This window comes from Macaca fascicularis, chromosome 6 (genome assembly GCF_037993035.2).
Source record: "Macaca fascicularis isolate 582-1 chromosome 6, T2T-MFA8v1.1".
Taxonomy (NCBI): Eukaryota; Metazoa; Chordata; class Mammalia; order Primates; family Cercopithecidae; genus Macaca; species Macaca fascicularis.
Window position 1 is genome coordinate 60281143 of NC_088380.1, and position 16521 is coordinate 60297663.

General features: G+C 41.0%; 1 protein-coding gene and 1 pseudogene across 1 annotated transcript in view; one reads left to right on the forward strand and one right to left on the reverse strand.

The window, feature by feature from the left end:
- Positions 1–16184, reverse strand: part of LOC102140273 (hypothetical protein) — a 52844-nt gene extending 36660 nt beyond the window's left edge. The window contains exons 1-4 of the mRNA XM_073993449.1: positions 16070–16184; positions 14211–14681; positions 5814–5987; positions 4766–4833 (exon numbers count right to left, since the gene is read on the reverse strand). Of these exons, the coding sequence (XP_073849550.1) occupies positions 4813–4833; positions 5814–5987; positions 14211–14624 (609 nt within the window). The 5' untranslated portion in view covers positions 14625–14681; positions 16070–16184 and the 3' untranslated portion in view covers positions 4766–4812. The remainder of the gene's footprint in view (positions 1–4765; positions 4834–5813; positions 5988–14210; positions 14682–16069) is intronic.
- Positions 6308–7805, forward strand: LOC135971290 (uncharacterized; annotated as a pseudogene).
- Positions 16185–16521: the final 337 nt, after the last annotated feature.

The window sequence follows — 16521 nt, forward strand, 5'->3', positions numbered from 1 at the left end:
AAAACCTTCAAGGTAAGGAACAACTTTCTATACTGATAAATAAACGAATAAACTCAGAAAGAGCCAGCATTGAATGACACATCCTTCAAAAACTGGGAAGTCGTGCACTTCCTGAACTGGATCCAGACTATCCAGGGAATAAGGTAAGAATAAAGGAAACAGTCCTCGGCCACAGTTAGTCTTTCTTTTTTCCTTGAGAGAACACACCCTTATATCAAGGTTGGAGAGAGGCGGTCTGGGCAGACCCTTGAAGCAACCCTGCAGTGTCTGATGGAGACTGTTTCTCCCTAATTCCAAGGAAGGACAGAGACAAAGTCTAGGGTACATATTTTCCCTCTCACGTTTTAACGTTTCTGAACATCCTAATTTGACAGGTATATTTAATATCGTAAAGTTGGTATTAAGCTGATGGTGCATCATATGAGACTTAGGAACTGAAAGCCAAGCCCAAAATGGAGCTTCAATTCCCAAAGAGGCCTAAGAGTTTACTAGTTATCCTTTGGTTTTCTCCTTCATTGGTCAACTCCAGCACTTCTCCAGTATCTTTCTACATCTCAACTTCCCTATTCCCTCTCTTGCGTCTCTCTCATCCTGCAATTCTGTACCATGTAGCCAAATGCCCAAAGCCTCTGCTGAGGTTCCCGGGTAAACCCATACATGCTGATAACAACTGCTACAGCTCTATCCCATAAAAGCCACTTCAGTAGAAGCAAGAGGCACAGCAGCTGTGGTACTTTTCTTTTTCTTGCTAATAAAGACACCCCCTGACAACTGGATGCATTGAAAGAGCTTGAGTCAGTCGAGAGGAGCAGGGAAAAGTGTCAGAATGTGGGGGCAAAATGTCAGGTTCAGACAGACTTAGCATCAAGTCCACGCCTCCTTTTTACCTCTCTGTGCCTCAGTGTTCCTGCAGTATAAGTAAGGTTATGAATCATAGACGTTTCCTTAGAGGGCTGTGAAAATGACACCAGTTACGGAAGAGGCCTGGTACTTGGGAAGCACACAATAAATGTAAACTTCTATAACTGTATTTAATAACAATGGACACCTAAAATTCCTCGTTGTAGCTGCCAACCTATTTCCCAGATCACTTTGCAGAGAGAGTTCAGGAGGCATTACTACAACATGAATCTGTGGGGTGGGGAGATGTGGCTGAAAACAGTGGGGCAGCCTAAATTGTGACCAACTGGAACAGACCATCCCAGATTACCTGAGCCATACTGTGGAGTCAAACGATAATGTGACAAGTTCTTAAGGTAAAAACACTATTAATTTTTCACTTAAAATATAAAGACTGAATAATCAATCAAGCTCTAAGATAACTAAAAGCACTAAAAAGCCTATTTCTAGATCCAATTGTTTTGAACAAATAAAAACCCTTACAATTTTTAACCCGGTAAAGTGCACTAGTTACATAGCCTCTGGGGGGTTCCTGGCTATGCCTGCACAATCATTTAATTGGCCCTAGGGTGCTTTATAAATTAAGGTCAATGGTTTACTGCTTCGTATTTCTTCGCTATTCTCCCTGCTGTCATTCTGTCTCTCCCTGTTACCTATGTGGTCACCACTCTCACCAAAGACTGTTTCCCTGTTTGTATCACCACCACCCAGAGATGGTGCATCTGCTGTGCCAATCTGTAGCTTGGTGGTCTAGATCATCCTTGCCACTTAGAAAATAACCTTTGAGATCTATTGGGTTAGAATAATACTAGCCCTAACCATTATTTTGTTAGTTAAAATGGTCCATTTTTTAAATCCTCCACAATAGCCCCCCCCCCCCCCAGAAAAGCACAGTAAAGAAAGCAGGGTCACAGAATTCTCAGACTAGAAGTCAGGAGACCCCTACAACCAACCAGTTACAGCACCTTAGGCTGCACACTACTCCCTGGGTTCTAGTTTACTCACCTGTAAAACAAGGTTAGGGATAACATTTGGTCTTCTTTTTAACTGAGAGATTATACATTAAAAATATTATATCACATTGGTATATGCATATGCATTACACATTTATAAATACATATGAAAATAGTGTATATACTATAGAATATACAATACATAGATGTGTTTATTTTAGATCAGTTGATCTATTATGTTGGTGCCAAAGTGATTGTGGTTTTTGCCGTTATTTTCAGTGACAAAAACTGCAATTACTTTGGCACCAACCTGATACATCAGTGGCTATTAGGCAACACTGTCAAAACTAAATCCAGCCACATGGCCAGTCAGAGACTTACATTGGTTTCTTATTCTTTAGCCATGATGGTAATGAACTTCGGAAACAGAGGGAGGAAGGATAAATGCAGATGTACTTTAAAAGTCAATCTGGGATCACACTGAAAAGGATGAAAGGCTGTCTGAAGGAAAGGGAGAAAATTGCTCAAATGATGAAAACAGTATCATGCTTTTCTTTTTTAAAACATTATGAGGGTAAAGTGGCTTTGGAAGCTCTATGTTCCCTCAGCCACTCCACACAGATAGAATATATCTGCATGTTCTCCCATGGCTACAAAATCGTCCAAATCATTTCCTAGAATCCAAGGCCCTCATTTCCAGCCTATGCTGTGAAACATGGATCTTTGATTCTAGTGGGTTAGTTTTCTCCCTGCCCTGTAAATGTAGTTTTGAACACATTCTTGCCTCTGCCTACCAGAATCTGCCCCATCCCTTACTGTTTAGAATACTACTGTTCAATACAGTAGCCACTAGGTAGATGAGACTATTTAAATTTAATGTAAACTACTTAAATTATATAAAATTTAAAATTTCATTCCTTAATCATACTAGTCTTATTTCAACTACTTTCCAACTGCATGTGACTGGTGGCTACTGTATTGGAAGCACAGATACCACATTTTATCACCACACAAAGTTCTACCAGATAGTGCTGGTCTATAGCAAGGGTTGGCAAATATTTTCTTTTTTTTTTTTTTTTACTTTAAGTTCTGGGATACATGTGCAGAGCATGCAGGTTTGTTACATAGGTATACATGTGCCATGGTGGTTTGCTGCACCCATCAACCTGTCAACTAGGTTTTAAGCCCCTCAGGCATTAGATATGTGTCCTAATGATCTCCTTCCCCTTGCTCCCACCTCCCGACAGGCCTTGCTGTGTGATGTTCCCCTCCCTGTGTCCGTGTGTTCTCACTGTTCAACTCCCACTTATGAGTGAGAACATGCAGTGTTTGGTTTTCTGTTCCTGTGTCAGTTTTCTGAGAATAATGGCTTCCTGCTTCATCCATGTCCCTGCAAAGGACATTAACTAATTTTTTTTAATGAATGCATAGTATTCCATGGTATATATGTGGGCTGGCAAATATTTTCTATGAAAAACCAGAACTAAGTTTAGGCTTTTGGGGCCATGAGACAAAACAGAGGATATTTTATGGGTACTTACATAACAAGAAAAAAGTTTTTTCACAAATTTTTTACCAATAAAATTCAAATAATAATAATAATAATTGAGCCAAGTGTGGCGGCTCACAGTTGTAATTCCAGCACTTTGGGAGGCTGGGGCAGGAGGATCACTTGCACTCAGGAGTTGAGACCAGACTGGGCCACCTCTATCAAAAATAATAAAAAACAATTAGCTAGGCATGGTGGCATGTGCCTGTGGTCCCAGCTACTCAGGAGGCTGAAGTGGGAGGATCATTTGAGTCTGAAAGGTGGAGGTTACAGTTAGCTGGGATCATGCCACTGCACTCCAGCCTGTCTGACAGAGTAAGACCCCATCTCAAAATAATAATAATAATAATTGAATGTAATTTGTTTTTGTAATAGACACCTACTACTGAGAAGAATGGAATTCTTTTTTCAGGGAAAACATTTTGCTTACATGAGCTTCAAAGTTAATGTTTCCTATAATTAAATTGATTGCAAATGTTCATCTATAAAAACCATTCTCAGCTTGTAGACCATGCAAACAAGCAGGCAGCAAGCCTGATGGGGCCTGTGTACTGTAATTCCCAAGTTCTTCCTGGACTGTTTCTCAACAGGACACTATCAACGCTTCGGGTGGGTCATTTCTTCATTTTGTAGGATTAGCCCATACATTGAAAATAGTATACATCCTTGGCCCTCAGGCATTAAATACAGTAGCATCTTCCAGTCAATGTGATAACAAAAAACCCCACCACATATTCAAGCTCTCCATCACCCAAAGGGAGGCACCATTGCCAGACAGAACCATAGAATCTTTCTCACATCCACCTTTTCTGCACCTCTGACCATACAACTTCCTCTGACCCTCTAAATAATATATTATTAACTATTGACCCTCATGAGCAGTATAAACAAGGCTGAAATTGCCAAATATGTATGTGGGAACATTCATCTCAACCAAATTTCAAGTTGAACACATTCAGATTCCCGTGTCTTGACATACTTGATGAATGAGCCCACTATGGGCTCATTTGTGTGAGAGGCTAAGGCTTCTCCCAGAAACACAGTCACACTAAAGGAAGAGAGTCAAGATAAAAACCTGGTCTAGAAAACATGGACCAGTGCTGGGGGAATTAATGGTTTATATCTCCATTCATTCATTCCTTCAACAAATATTTCCTGTTTACTCTGCGTTAGGCACTGCTGGAGATCATGGACAAAGGCATGTAGGAACCATCAGGCTTCCATGCTGTCCTTCCATCCTCAGCCTGTTGTTCAGCGGTCATGCAGTTCCCTCATCTGTCCAACAAGACAAATGGTAGCACATATCTCAGCTGGCTTAAGCCCTTAGAGAAGTACCTGGCACATAATTACAGCAAATACTTACTTTTTGAGCACTTATTGTATTAGTTACAGTTTTTCTTCAAGCCAGTCTTATGGATTCATGCACAGGTTCTTAGAAGAAGAGACAGAAAGAAAGGGTACATGAAAACCACGAAAATCTATTAAATGGAAGTTTTTGGATACTTGAGTGTAAATTGGCATGGAAGGGTTTGCCAGCTTCAATGCTGGTGGTGCTGGTGTAGCAGGTAGTGCTGCTGTGGCAGGGAATGGAGCCACTGGTGTCAGGAGGCTTCCAGCACATCATCCTCTCTGTGTGGGCAACAAAAGCCACAGCAGCAGCTATCACCTCAGGGCTCCTGCTCAGGAGAGGTGTAAAATGGCAGACACTCTGCACAACCAAGAGGTACTTACTGTGAGCACTTGGGAAGTAGCCCTGGGGGATCATCTGACAGCAAAGGGAGACTGAGGCTCCCAGAACCAGAAAAATACTGTCCCATGACTCAGTAGTGGCCTTATTTTACCCAAAAACTGATATGGCCTTGGAGCGTTTTTTTTAGTAATAAGAGTTATCATTTAGCCTTAACCATGCATCAAGCACTGCATGAGAGCTTCACATCATTTTATCATTTAATCTGCACAGCTCTGCCTCCATTTCCCCCCACTCATATGAGAGCAAATTAGCAGACTAAGTAACTTGCCCAAGGTCACGTAGCTAATACTGGGGAGCCAGGGCTCATCCCCAGATCTATCCATCCACTACAGAGCCGTTCTCTTAACCACGATGCTGCCAGCCTGGCAGAGGCTGCCCACATGCATGCACCTCCCTCACCTGCCTTGAAACAGCCATGCCTCAGGGTGGTGCTGCTTATGAAACAGAATATGAAGGTAACTCATTGTGATTCCTTCTCATCTCCCAACAGTACCCAGCAGAACACCCAAGTAATAAGTAATATTTATTTAAAACCAGTGGGAACTTGTCAACTATATACACAGTCATAGGTCTTACTATTTATCATTAGAAATAATATAAATGAAAATCAAATTGGTAGCCCTCAGGTTCTTACGATAAGTCAAAAGCAGGTAGCACTTACCTGAAGGATGTTATTGGCTGTTACCACCGGAGCGTCATCATTTACAGATTCAACAGTCACAAAAAGAGTTTGGGGAAGACTGTTTTCCAAGCTCTGAGCTATTTGCAAAGATGGTGAATTGTCATGAAGCTTCTCGCTGTCATCATGAACATAGTAAATCAATTCATTTTCCACCTGTAACAAACCACAAAATCACCAGTTTGCTGAAATGTGACTTAAAAATACGAACAAATGGCAATAAAAGAAATCCCAATTTTTAAAGTCTCTCTAAAACACAAAAGCACATCCTCATCCTGTGAAGTTTCAGTCTGATAATCAGAGTGCAAACTGTGATGGATGGTATAGTTTTTCTGAAATGATACTGCATCCTAGAAATAAGATTAAGGATGAACAGCTTTTCCAGCACTGGCTCCACTTGGTCAGTGTGGTTTTGCCTTTATGGTGGTGGAGTCCACCCCAGCTGTGGACCGCAAATAACCCTGTACAAAGAGGAATGGAGATTGCCTCTATCCACCTAGATTCATAGGCTGCCCAGAGGCGATCTTGGCATCAAGGAAGGGAGCACTGAGGCACATTGCACCATCAGCTTCAGAGGATGGCAGCCACTGATTTGTCCCATGGGTTTTTTTCTGGGGAACCAATCTGCCCTTTTGAAGAAAAGACAAAGGTAGAAAGGATGGTGGTGGACTATCTGGCAAATGGTTGTCAGAAGGGGAAATACATCCTAGAACCAAATGGTCATCACTTCTGCAGGGTTTTTTGAAGAATCAAATATTCAATGGGATATGAATGACAAGAGCCTACAGTGGATGGAAACTCTGTGACTGTAAGAATTGTGGAGAGGTCTTCAGTGAACAGTTTTGCCTTAAGACACACGTGAGAGCTCAGAATGAAGGGAACACTTCTCAGGGTAATTGTTAAGGAAAAGATGTCCTCAGTGTGCACAAGGAAGCTTCTATTGGACAGGAACTTTCCAAATTAAATACATGTGGAAAAATCTTTGCTCTAACTGCAGGCTTTACTGTACATCTTGAAATTCTCAATGCAAGACAATCCTACAAATGCAAGGAATGTGGAAAAGGCTTTAAGTATTTTGTGAGCCTTGATAATCACACGGAAATCCACACTGGTGAGAAACTGTGAATTTCAGGATGTGGGAGAGCCATCACAGCTTCCTCACACCTAAAGCAGTGTGTAACAGTTCATACAGGAAAGAAATCCAAAAAGACTAAGAAATGTGGGAAATCCTTCACTAATTTTTCTCAACTTTATACACATGTGAAAACTCATAAAGGAAAGAAGTCCTTTGAACGTAAAGAATGTGGAAGATCCTTTAGAAATTCCTCATGCCTTAATAATCACATTCAAATTCACACTGGAATAAAACCAACAAGTGTACATACTGTGGGAAAGCCTTCACTAGATCAAATCAACTTTATTGAACCTGTAAGAACCCACACTGGAATAAAACCCTATGAATGTAAGGAATGTGGCCAAGCCTTCGCTCGGTACTCGGGCCTTTCTACACACATATGAAGTCACAGTAGAAAGAAGTCCTATCAGTATAAGGAATGTGGGAAAGCCTTCACTATGCCCACAAGCCTTATTCAACATACAAGAATTCACACAGGACAGAAGCCTTATGAATGTGTTGAATGTGGGAAGACCTTCATTACTTCTTCCCGTCACAGTAAACATTTTAAAATCCATAGTGGAGAAAAGCCCTTTGTATGCAAGATATGTGGCAAAGCATTTCTGTATTCCTTACGCCTTAATGTTCACCTGTGAACTCATAATGGAAAGAAATCCTTCGTATGTAAAGAATGTGGGAAAGCATTTGCTGTTTCCTCACACCTAAGTAGACATGAAAGAATTCACACGGCAGAGAAACCCTATGAATGTAAGGGTATGAGTGTTATCATTTAGCCCATCGGTTGCCATCTTTAATTACTGGCAATAACACCAAAGATTATCAGATTTGTCCTAAATGCCTTGAGGTTTAACGGCTCATGGATTGGCCTTAGATGCCATCCTGAGGGTCTGAAATTAAACCTACAGGTTCTGAATACAACTCCTTCATGGTTGCCTGAGTCTGGGCATCTGTGAAGAAGGGTCATGGATGGTAAGGTCAGTACTGCAGGCTGCCTCACCTTGGTGATTAGATTCCTAAGATCATAGCATTAACAAGTTCTGTATGACATAAATCACGCAGACTGGTCCCAGCCCCTGTTGGTTAGTAGCTGCCAGTGTGGCACATTCATGTCAAAATTTACCAGGAGCCAAGACGATGTAAGCCCCAGAGGTGGATTGTTAAAAGATGCTCCTCCAAAGGTCTTTTCTGTTCCCTCGGATCCTGCAGAGCATGGCGGGAATGAAACCATCCATAACTGCCAGTAAACTTCCACAGCCGATTATTTCTGTGTCCCCTTCTTGTAAAATCTAAGAACCGTGACGGCCTTGCTTGTTCTGCCTTGTATGTCTATTTTAGGTGGCACAGTCTCAGTGGCAGTGTGTCTTCTAGTATAATCCAGTCTCTCTCCTCATTTCTGTTAAGATGGCTGATATAGTCTATGAATCTCATTCATGATCTCTTTATCAGATTATTGTTCAGCCACACTTTCAGGATTCTCTTCAGCACAAGTTTTCTAATTTTTGCAGTATGGATAGGCTGAGAATTTTCCAAATCTCCAAGCTCTGGTTCCGTTTTCCTCAACAATTTCTTCTGCAATTCAAGTCTCCTCTTTTGCATTTTCCTGTAAGCAGTCAGGAAGAATGAAATTTCCTGTGTACTTTAACACTTTAATTACAGGTCTTAGTGATACATACCTAATTTTATCTCTGTCAAGCTCTACCTTCCACAAAATGCTAGAATACTGTTCTGCCAAGTTCTTCACCACTTCATATCAAGGGTTGTCTTTTCTTCATTTCCCAATAGCATGTTCCTCATTCCCCAATGACACCTCACCAGAATCACCCTTAACAACCTTATTTCTAGCTTGCACATCAGAATTTTTCCAGCCTCTACTCATTTGTCAGTTTCAAGGCTGCTTCACATTTTTAGCTTTTTGTTTCTTTGTTTTTAATTACAATACCTCACTTCTCAGTACCAAAATCTGCCTTAATGAGCTCAGGCCACCATAACAAAATACCACAGACCAAATGGCTTACAAATTCATTTAATTTTAAATAAATGAGGTTAAAAACAGAAATTTATATGCTCATATTTCTGGATGCTGGAAGTCTGAGATCAGAGTGCCAGCATGGTCAGCTTCCGGTGAGAGCTCTCTTCCCGGTATGTAAATGCCCACTTCCTCATGTCTTTACATGATGGAGACCAACAAATAGGTTGGTCAGTCTGTCTCTCTCTCTTTCTCTCTCTCCTCTCTCTCTCCTCTTTTCTCTCTCCTCTCTCTGTCTCCTCCCTGCCATCTCTCAACATAAATTCATGATACTTCCTAAAGATCCTATTTTTACATACAGTCACACTGGGATTTGGAACTTCAACATACGAATTTTGGGAGTTATTGTTCAGTCCAAAGTACTTAATATTATTCTTTTCCCTTTTAACATAGGCAATCACATAATCTGTAAATAATGGCTCTTATTTTTCCACTTTAGTTGTTAGGTTTTGTCTCTCTCTCTATATTTTTTCTTGCTTTACTGGACTGATTTCAAGGTCCAGCACAACACCAACTAAAAGTAGTAATACCAGCATAACTGTCTGCAATTCTGCTGAGATATGTGCTCCATTTTATTGGCTTGGCTGTAGGTTTTTATTTTTTTTATTTTTTGAAGAGGCTATCTCCAAAGGAAAGATTTCTTTTTATAGCCAGTTTTTACATGATGAATGATTTCTCAATATTTCATAATTTGTGAGGCTGAATTCCTCTTGAATTTATTGAACGTTTCCTGTGCATCCTCAAAAAAAGAAAAAGATTAAGGAGGAACAAAGCGATTGAGCAATGTGGTGTAGCACAGAGAATGCTGGACTGATCATCAGAAGATGTGAGGTAAAAGTGCTACTTCTAACATGAAAGTGTGTTGTGAGTAACTAATTTTTGAGGTTGCTAATTGCTTTGTTTGACAATTCAAACTGTTAAATTTCAGCTCTGAAACTTCTATTCATCCATTGGTTGGATTTCTCCTTTAGAGACATATGGACCAGAGCAACTATTAAGTTTGCCCAAATTTCTCTTTTCTAAACTAAATATGCATTGCTCCTTTAACTGTTCTTTGTATGTGAGGTTATACTTCCTTCTGAGGTTATACTCCTATAATCCTGCTCCTTCTCCTTCAGAATACAATAGGTTTTTGTGTAACTAATAAAGGATGCTATGCATAACTAGCTAACATACACCCGCTGTGGACAGACTGTCATGAATTACACCGAAATCAAGTTACTCTAACAACACAGATTTCCCTCTCTATAATAATCCAAATGCAAACATTTACTTTTACTTCTGTTATATTTTATCTTTTTTTTTTTTTTTTTGAGATGGGGTCTTACTCTGTCACCCAGGCTGGAGTGCAGTGGCATGATCTCAGGTCACTGCAACCTTCACCTCCTGGGCTCAAGCGCTCCTCTCACCTCAGCCTCCCAAGCAGTTGGGAAGACAGGCACGCACTACCATGCCCAGGGAATTTTTTGTATTTTTGGTAAAGAGGAGGTTTCACCACATTGCCCAGACTGGTCAGATTTCATCCTTTTAATGTTTGCTCTGAAATCATCCTCCAGATAATTAGTTATTCCTCTTGGATTTGTCATAACCACAACTTTGATCAAAATGCCTTTCATGTCTTTAAAACTCGGATGGAAATATTGAAGAGCACAGAATCAAAATCAGAGACCAAGAGGATTATAAAACTAAAAGGGAACTTAGCTGCAGTGAGTCTGTGACCCAAACATACAGCAGAGAACTTCCAAACCCCAAGAGTAGCAGAACTTCTGAAAAAGTATGTGGGATTGTGTTTATTTTGATAAAATACAGCCAAAATTTTTAACAGTTCAACTTCGCCCATTCCTGTGGCGTACTTCCTCTGAGCAAAGTCTTTTGATCTTTCAGAGGTGTTTCGGACACGAGTTGAAAAGTTCATGAAGTGTCTCAAGAGAAAGTTGTGTCCACTCATACACAGGTGCTATGAGAATTTCTTTGGAGTTCTGTGGGCAGAGGAATTCCAGATCATGGCCTGTGAGTGTGCTCCTGGAACATGCTGTCTTAAGCTATTCGAAAACAAACATGGAAGATGGCTCTGAGCAGAAGGTAGGAGAAGTTTTAATGCACTATAGGAATGTAACCTTTGAATACCAGTCATGTTCAGAGTATTTCTCCTGGAAAAATACATCATTTCCTTAATGGAGTGGCACTTCCCAAAATGACATGCCATTTAATAATATTAATCTGAAGGCAAAGAGAGGGTATGTTGGGGATTTGTCTTTCCCTAGACTTCTAAAACCAGAACAATATCCGCTGGCCTGAAATTAAAGGATAAAACAAACTAATGGAAAATCTTGACAGATTTAAAAGTATTTGGTCCCCTGTCACCAACTCTGTTCGGGGACATACTTGATGCTCCTCTGCTCACATCTTCTCATCCCCCAGTGCTCCCCTCTCACTCCTTACTCCGGGTCAAAGGTGAAGCCTCGGGCCCTCCCACACCTGATCTGCTGGCTCATCTGCTGTGCTCCCCACAATGCCTGCAGCGCCAGCCACACTGGGTGACTTGCTGCTCCTTGGACACACCAGGTGTGCTCCTCACGCAAAGCTGTTGCTCTGGCTCTTGTTCTGCCTGAATGTTTTTCGCATATACACTTAGCTTACCTATCCATCACCTCCTCCGGGGTCTGCTCAGACGCTGCTTTCTCAACGGTGCCTTCCTTCACCACTCTATTAGAAACTGAATGTCAATACACACACACACTTCAGTAAAGGTGCCAGCACTTCCTAGCTCCCTTTCCTGCTTTATTTTTCTCCATAGCATAAATCATTCAACATACCATTTATTTCATGTATTTATTTTATGTATTGTTTCTTCCTGCCTCTCTCTTTCCCTCATCAGGAAAAATGCTCCCTGTGGGCTGGGATTATCACCTGGTTAGTTCACCAATTTATCCCCAGTACCTAGAACTGGCATCCCTGACACAAAACAGATATTCAAAAACTATTTGCTGAATGAATGAAGGGCAAGAATGGCCAGGGAATCTCCCTCTCCCAGTCACTAAAGGCTGCAGCCACTAGTTTTTAGAGGTTAGAGTCACTGTAAGTGAAATGACTGTGTCTCAAAACAGGAGTCATCTAGAGAGAGACAATGTGAAGGGGTCACCTCAAAAGCAGGGACCCGTGACCTTGACTCTTCTCTGTGAACAAGGCTACATGATAACATAAACAGCATGTTGTCACAGCAGATGCATAGGGAACACCTGCATCTCGACACATACATTTCAACCAGTCATTCTTAAATACATGCCTCTTACGAAGCACAATTAATCATTGAATTGACCAGGATTGGACCAAAATTTAGTGCTCAGAAGATAGGACTACAATTTACAAACTACTTTTAGAGAAGTATTCCATTCAACTCACAGCAGAGCAGGTTTGAAATGGTCTTAGATGGGTTTGTCCAGCCTTTGAGGGAGAAGCCATGACTGAAAGACACCTGCACAAGGTCACTAAAGCATCACCTTCCCTGGGACCCCACCTGCATGAGGTCACTAAAGTGTCACCCTCCCTAGGACCCCCACTGAGAAGCACTGATGTCTAAGGTCTTTTCCAACCCTCAGTATTCTCTGCTTCTCCCCAGGGCTCCCCAAGTCTGGCCTCCTTGACGTGTAATTCAGGTTACATCTCCTGTGGTCAAAGGGGAGGACTCCTCCACAGACTAGCTCCAAGTGCACTCTGCCACTCCTCCACCTCCTGGACAACTCCCCACCCACCTAGAATGCCGTTGGCCATGCTGTTCCCTTTGCTTGCCCTGCTTTTCTTTGTTTCCTGCTCTGTTATCTCCCTGCTCTTTCACTCTCTCCTCAAAGTCTAGCTGAAACAGTATTTCCTCTGTGAAGGTTCCCCTATGCGCTTCAGTTAGCATCTTTATTCCCACCGCACCACTGTGAAAATGCAATGTGAGAGGCAAGAAAAGTGCACCTTATATTAAACCTGGTGCCCTTGATTGCTCAGCAGTATTTCTTGAGGGTGAGGAATATGTTTCACTGACCATGGTAACTGCACACAGTAACTCGAACAGGATGTTTAGTAAATTGATTCAAATCAATGGATGCGTTGAAATTCTTAGAAGCAAAACGAAGCATCAAACATGTGTTCTTAGCTGACTAGACAAAGACACTCTAAAATGGTAGGTGGTTGTTAATGTTTTCCAACTTGGAGAGTGTATATTCCTAGGGTCTTATAAAGGAAATGATGGGGACCTGCAAGTTACTTTTCAGCATTTAAAAAGAAAGTAATGGAAATCATTCTTTTATTCATGATAAGAAAGTACAGTCTGACAATAAGACCATTCTAACCCAAAGCAAAGAAACATGACAGCAGCCTGCAGTTGTCCTTGGTTATTTTATGCTGATTGGATGCCAAGTTGGCAATTGTGCCCAGATCCCTGATTGCAGGGACTGGACCATTTTAACTATCCAGAGCTTATGTTCATTATAGGGTGTGATATGGAAAATGTACCATGTAAGCATCTGTTGGTTGAGTGAGAAAATGAATGAATAAAAAAATCCACCAATGATTAAAGCATACTTGTGTTAAATACCTGGGCATTACCCCGACATTGCTGAGAGGGACAGTGACAACGTGGCACTCATCTAGAACTGGGCAACCAGGATAGTGCAGGAAACCCATGGCATAGAAGCAAAAGCTAGAAAGCTAGGGATGTTTAACCTCAAAAAGATAAAATTCAAGGAAATCTGATAACCTTTTCTTTCAAATACTTAAAAAGCTTTCATGAAAGGATGTGTATGATTTACTCTGTACCAGAATAGTATCATTCTAAGAGAATCATACTATGAATGAATCTAGGAGGTGAATGTTTTATTCTGTACCAGACGTACCTCTGGTACAGAATAAATCTGGGGCACTAGAGCCAGGACCTAGGAGAAAAAGTTTTTAAATGGCATATTTCAGCTCAGCCTAAATAACTATCTAAAAATTGGAGCGTGTTTACATTGGAAGGGCTCATCTCAGCAAATAGTAAGTTCCCCATCACTGAAGTTGTTTAAGCACTGGCTGAATGACCTCTCTATAGGGATACTGTGGAAGGGCTTCTAGCATCTGTTGGGAGGTCGACTAGACACCCTGCAAGGTCCCATCATTCCCATGAATCTAAATAATAAATAGCCATTTTTTCTCCTACCCAACATTCCCAATTACATAAACTGAGAGTTATTACCTGTTTCCCGATAAAGTTCATTAGCTTTCCTCTTGGAAAATTAGAACTTTTGACATCACTGTATTTTGGTGGTTCAAGCAGAACAAATTCACAGTCAAGTCCCTCAAAATATTTGCTTGGAATTTTGAGGTAGTCTTCTAGAAGTGCTCTGGAGCCACCTTCTTGAACTGTGAAATTCTGCACCTGCAGAAGAATCCACTTAGGCGTGATATCGACCAAGATTTCGACTCCGCTCACAACTTGGAAACCATTCATCACATTCAGGGAAAAGCAGTCCTGTTCTTGGTTGGGGGTTGTCTGCACATAAAGGATATTGCCATCCTCCACATCCGGTTGTGTAAAAGTCAAAGGGGACTTTTCATCTGCACCCAAGCTGCCTTCTTCTGGTATAAATTTTTGGACGTATCGATGCATTGGTGGAGTTTCGACTGTGAACACTGCCTCTGAAGGAATATTATCTTCATGCCCAGCCTTGAGTTCACACACACAATATCTAGACACACACACACACACAAATACTAATAAATGTAAAAGTCAAGACTGTTGATAACCACATTGTCTTATATTAACGTCCACAATTGGCTTAAGTTGTACTTAGGGTTGATACACAGTTTAAACCTGAGTCTATTTTGGTGCCCATGCCAATATTTTTAATATCAGCCCTGGTCACAAAAAAAGTAATGGTCAGCAACACTTGAGCAGCTACTAATGTATCAACCAAGTGTCATTCACAGCAGCAAAAACCCCAGGACTCGAAGGTTGAGGTGAAAGAAGGTAGAAGAAGCAGCAGTTGGGTCAGTAAACTTGTAAGACCTTGAGAGGAAAGTTTTCATCCCCCATTTTAACTCGCTCAGCATTTTCAATACTTTTTTTTAAATTCAGCAAACTCCATCTCAAATCTGATTATAACTGATGTGTAGTCATTGGGCTGCATATGCCCCCTTGTGGTGAAACTTAAGTATAAGCTTTTGAAAAAGAACAAAAAAGCTAGTTCTTATTCAAAACTCACTATTCAAACTCTTATTCAAAACTCACTGTTTAACCCATTCTGATTTGAATTCATTTTTAATTAATTTTATTGGCTGCATCTAGCAAAAAAGTAAACTTGTTTGCAGTCCTGAGGGTAGATTCAGAATAGCCTGCATTTGTGGCCAGTTGTTATAAATCACAGCTTACACTTCCCACATCCTATACAGCATTACCCAAAAGAAGTACACCCCTTCCTAACTCTGATCAGCATGGCTGTGCCTGCTGGAAGTTTCCAGTAGGAGCCCCGGGAAACCAGGTGACTTTTGGTCTCACCTCTGACATTCCACTGGTCTGGGCTAGTTTTAACCATCATTTTCAGGATACTAAACAAAGCCACATTCAGAACTAAAAAACTATATAATATAGTGTTTTCAGCTAACTTGGGAATGTTTCTTACATTTGTTAAATTACTCCAAGTTTTTATACTGTGCTTCAGCACATCATAAATATAACTCAAATCAAATGAAGTATTGGCAGTGTTGCTATGAATAATGAATAAAAGATCTCTTAATTTACCATAATATATACCTCTCTTCCTTAGTCCAAGTTTTTACTGTACTAAATGTATACATGCACACATATGCACACGTGAGCCCAGCTTTAAAATAAACCTGAGCATTGCTTACATTCCATTTCCAACTGTAGGAAAATTGATAGCATCAAAATCATGAAATCTTCCAAGTTTTCTTCTCAACGGCATCTATATTTTTAAAAATTCACTCCTAATACCAGGGGAGAAATCATCACAAAAAAAGCTTTCAGAAGCAAACAGATTATTAGCGCCTGTGAGAATGAGAATTCTTGGTGTTATGGATAGGATAATTACCTACCTGGAGCCTTCCGGTATTCAGTTTTACTGCTTTTCTTTCTTCAACTACAAGAGTCTTGATGTGCAGAACCTGTGTGTGATGTGGGTGACCTTCCACACACTTGAACACAGACTCCCACTCCCACCTCTAAGCATGTGGCTTTAACTTTCACTGTCAGGTTGAATACATCAAAGTTGCCACTACCATCGTACCTATCAATCACATGTCATCAAGTCATCCTGAGAAAGTGAGTGGGAAACAGAATGATTGACCAGGATCCTGCCGTGCTTTGGGGCCTGCACAATGTAGAATTCAATCTTGTGGTCTGTTCTGACATCTTGGTTTGTGGTGATACTTAGGTTGGCCGCTGTGAGGCTGCCATCTTTTCTTCTCTGTATGAACAGCCCCGTGTTGTTGGCTATCTGGACATAAGGGTCTGACACACTGACCTCAGGAACAGACGATGTGTAGTG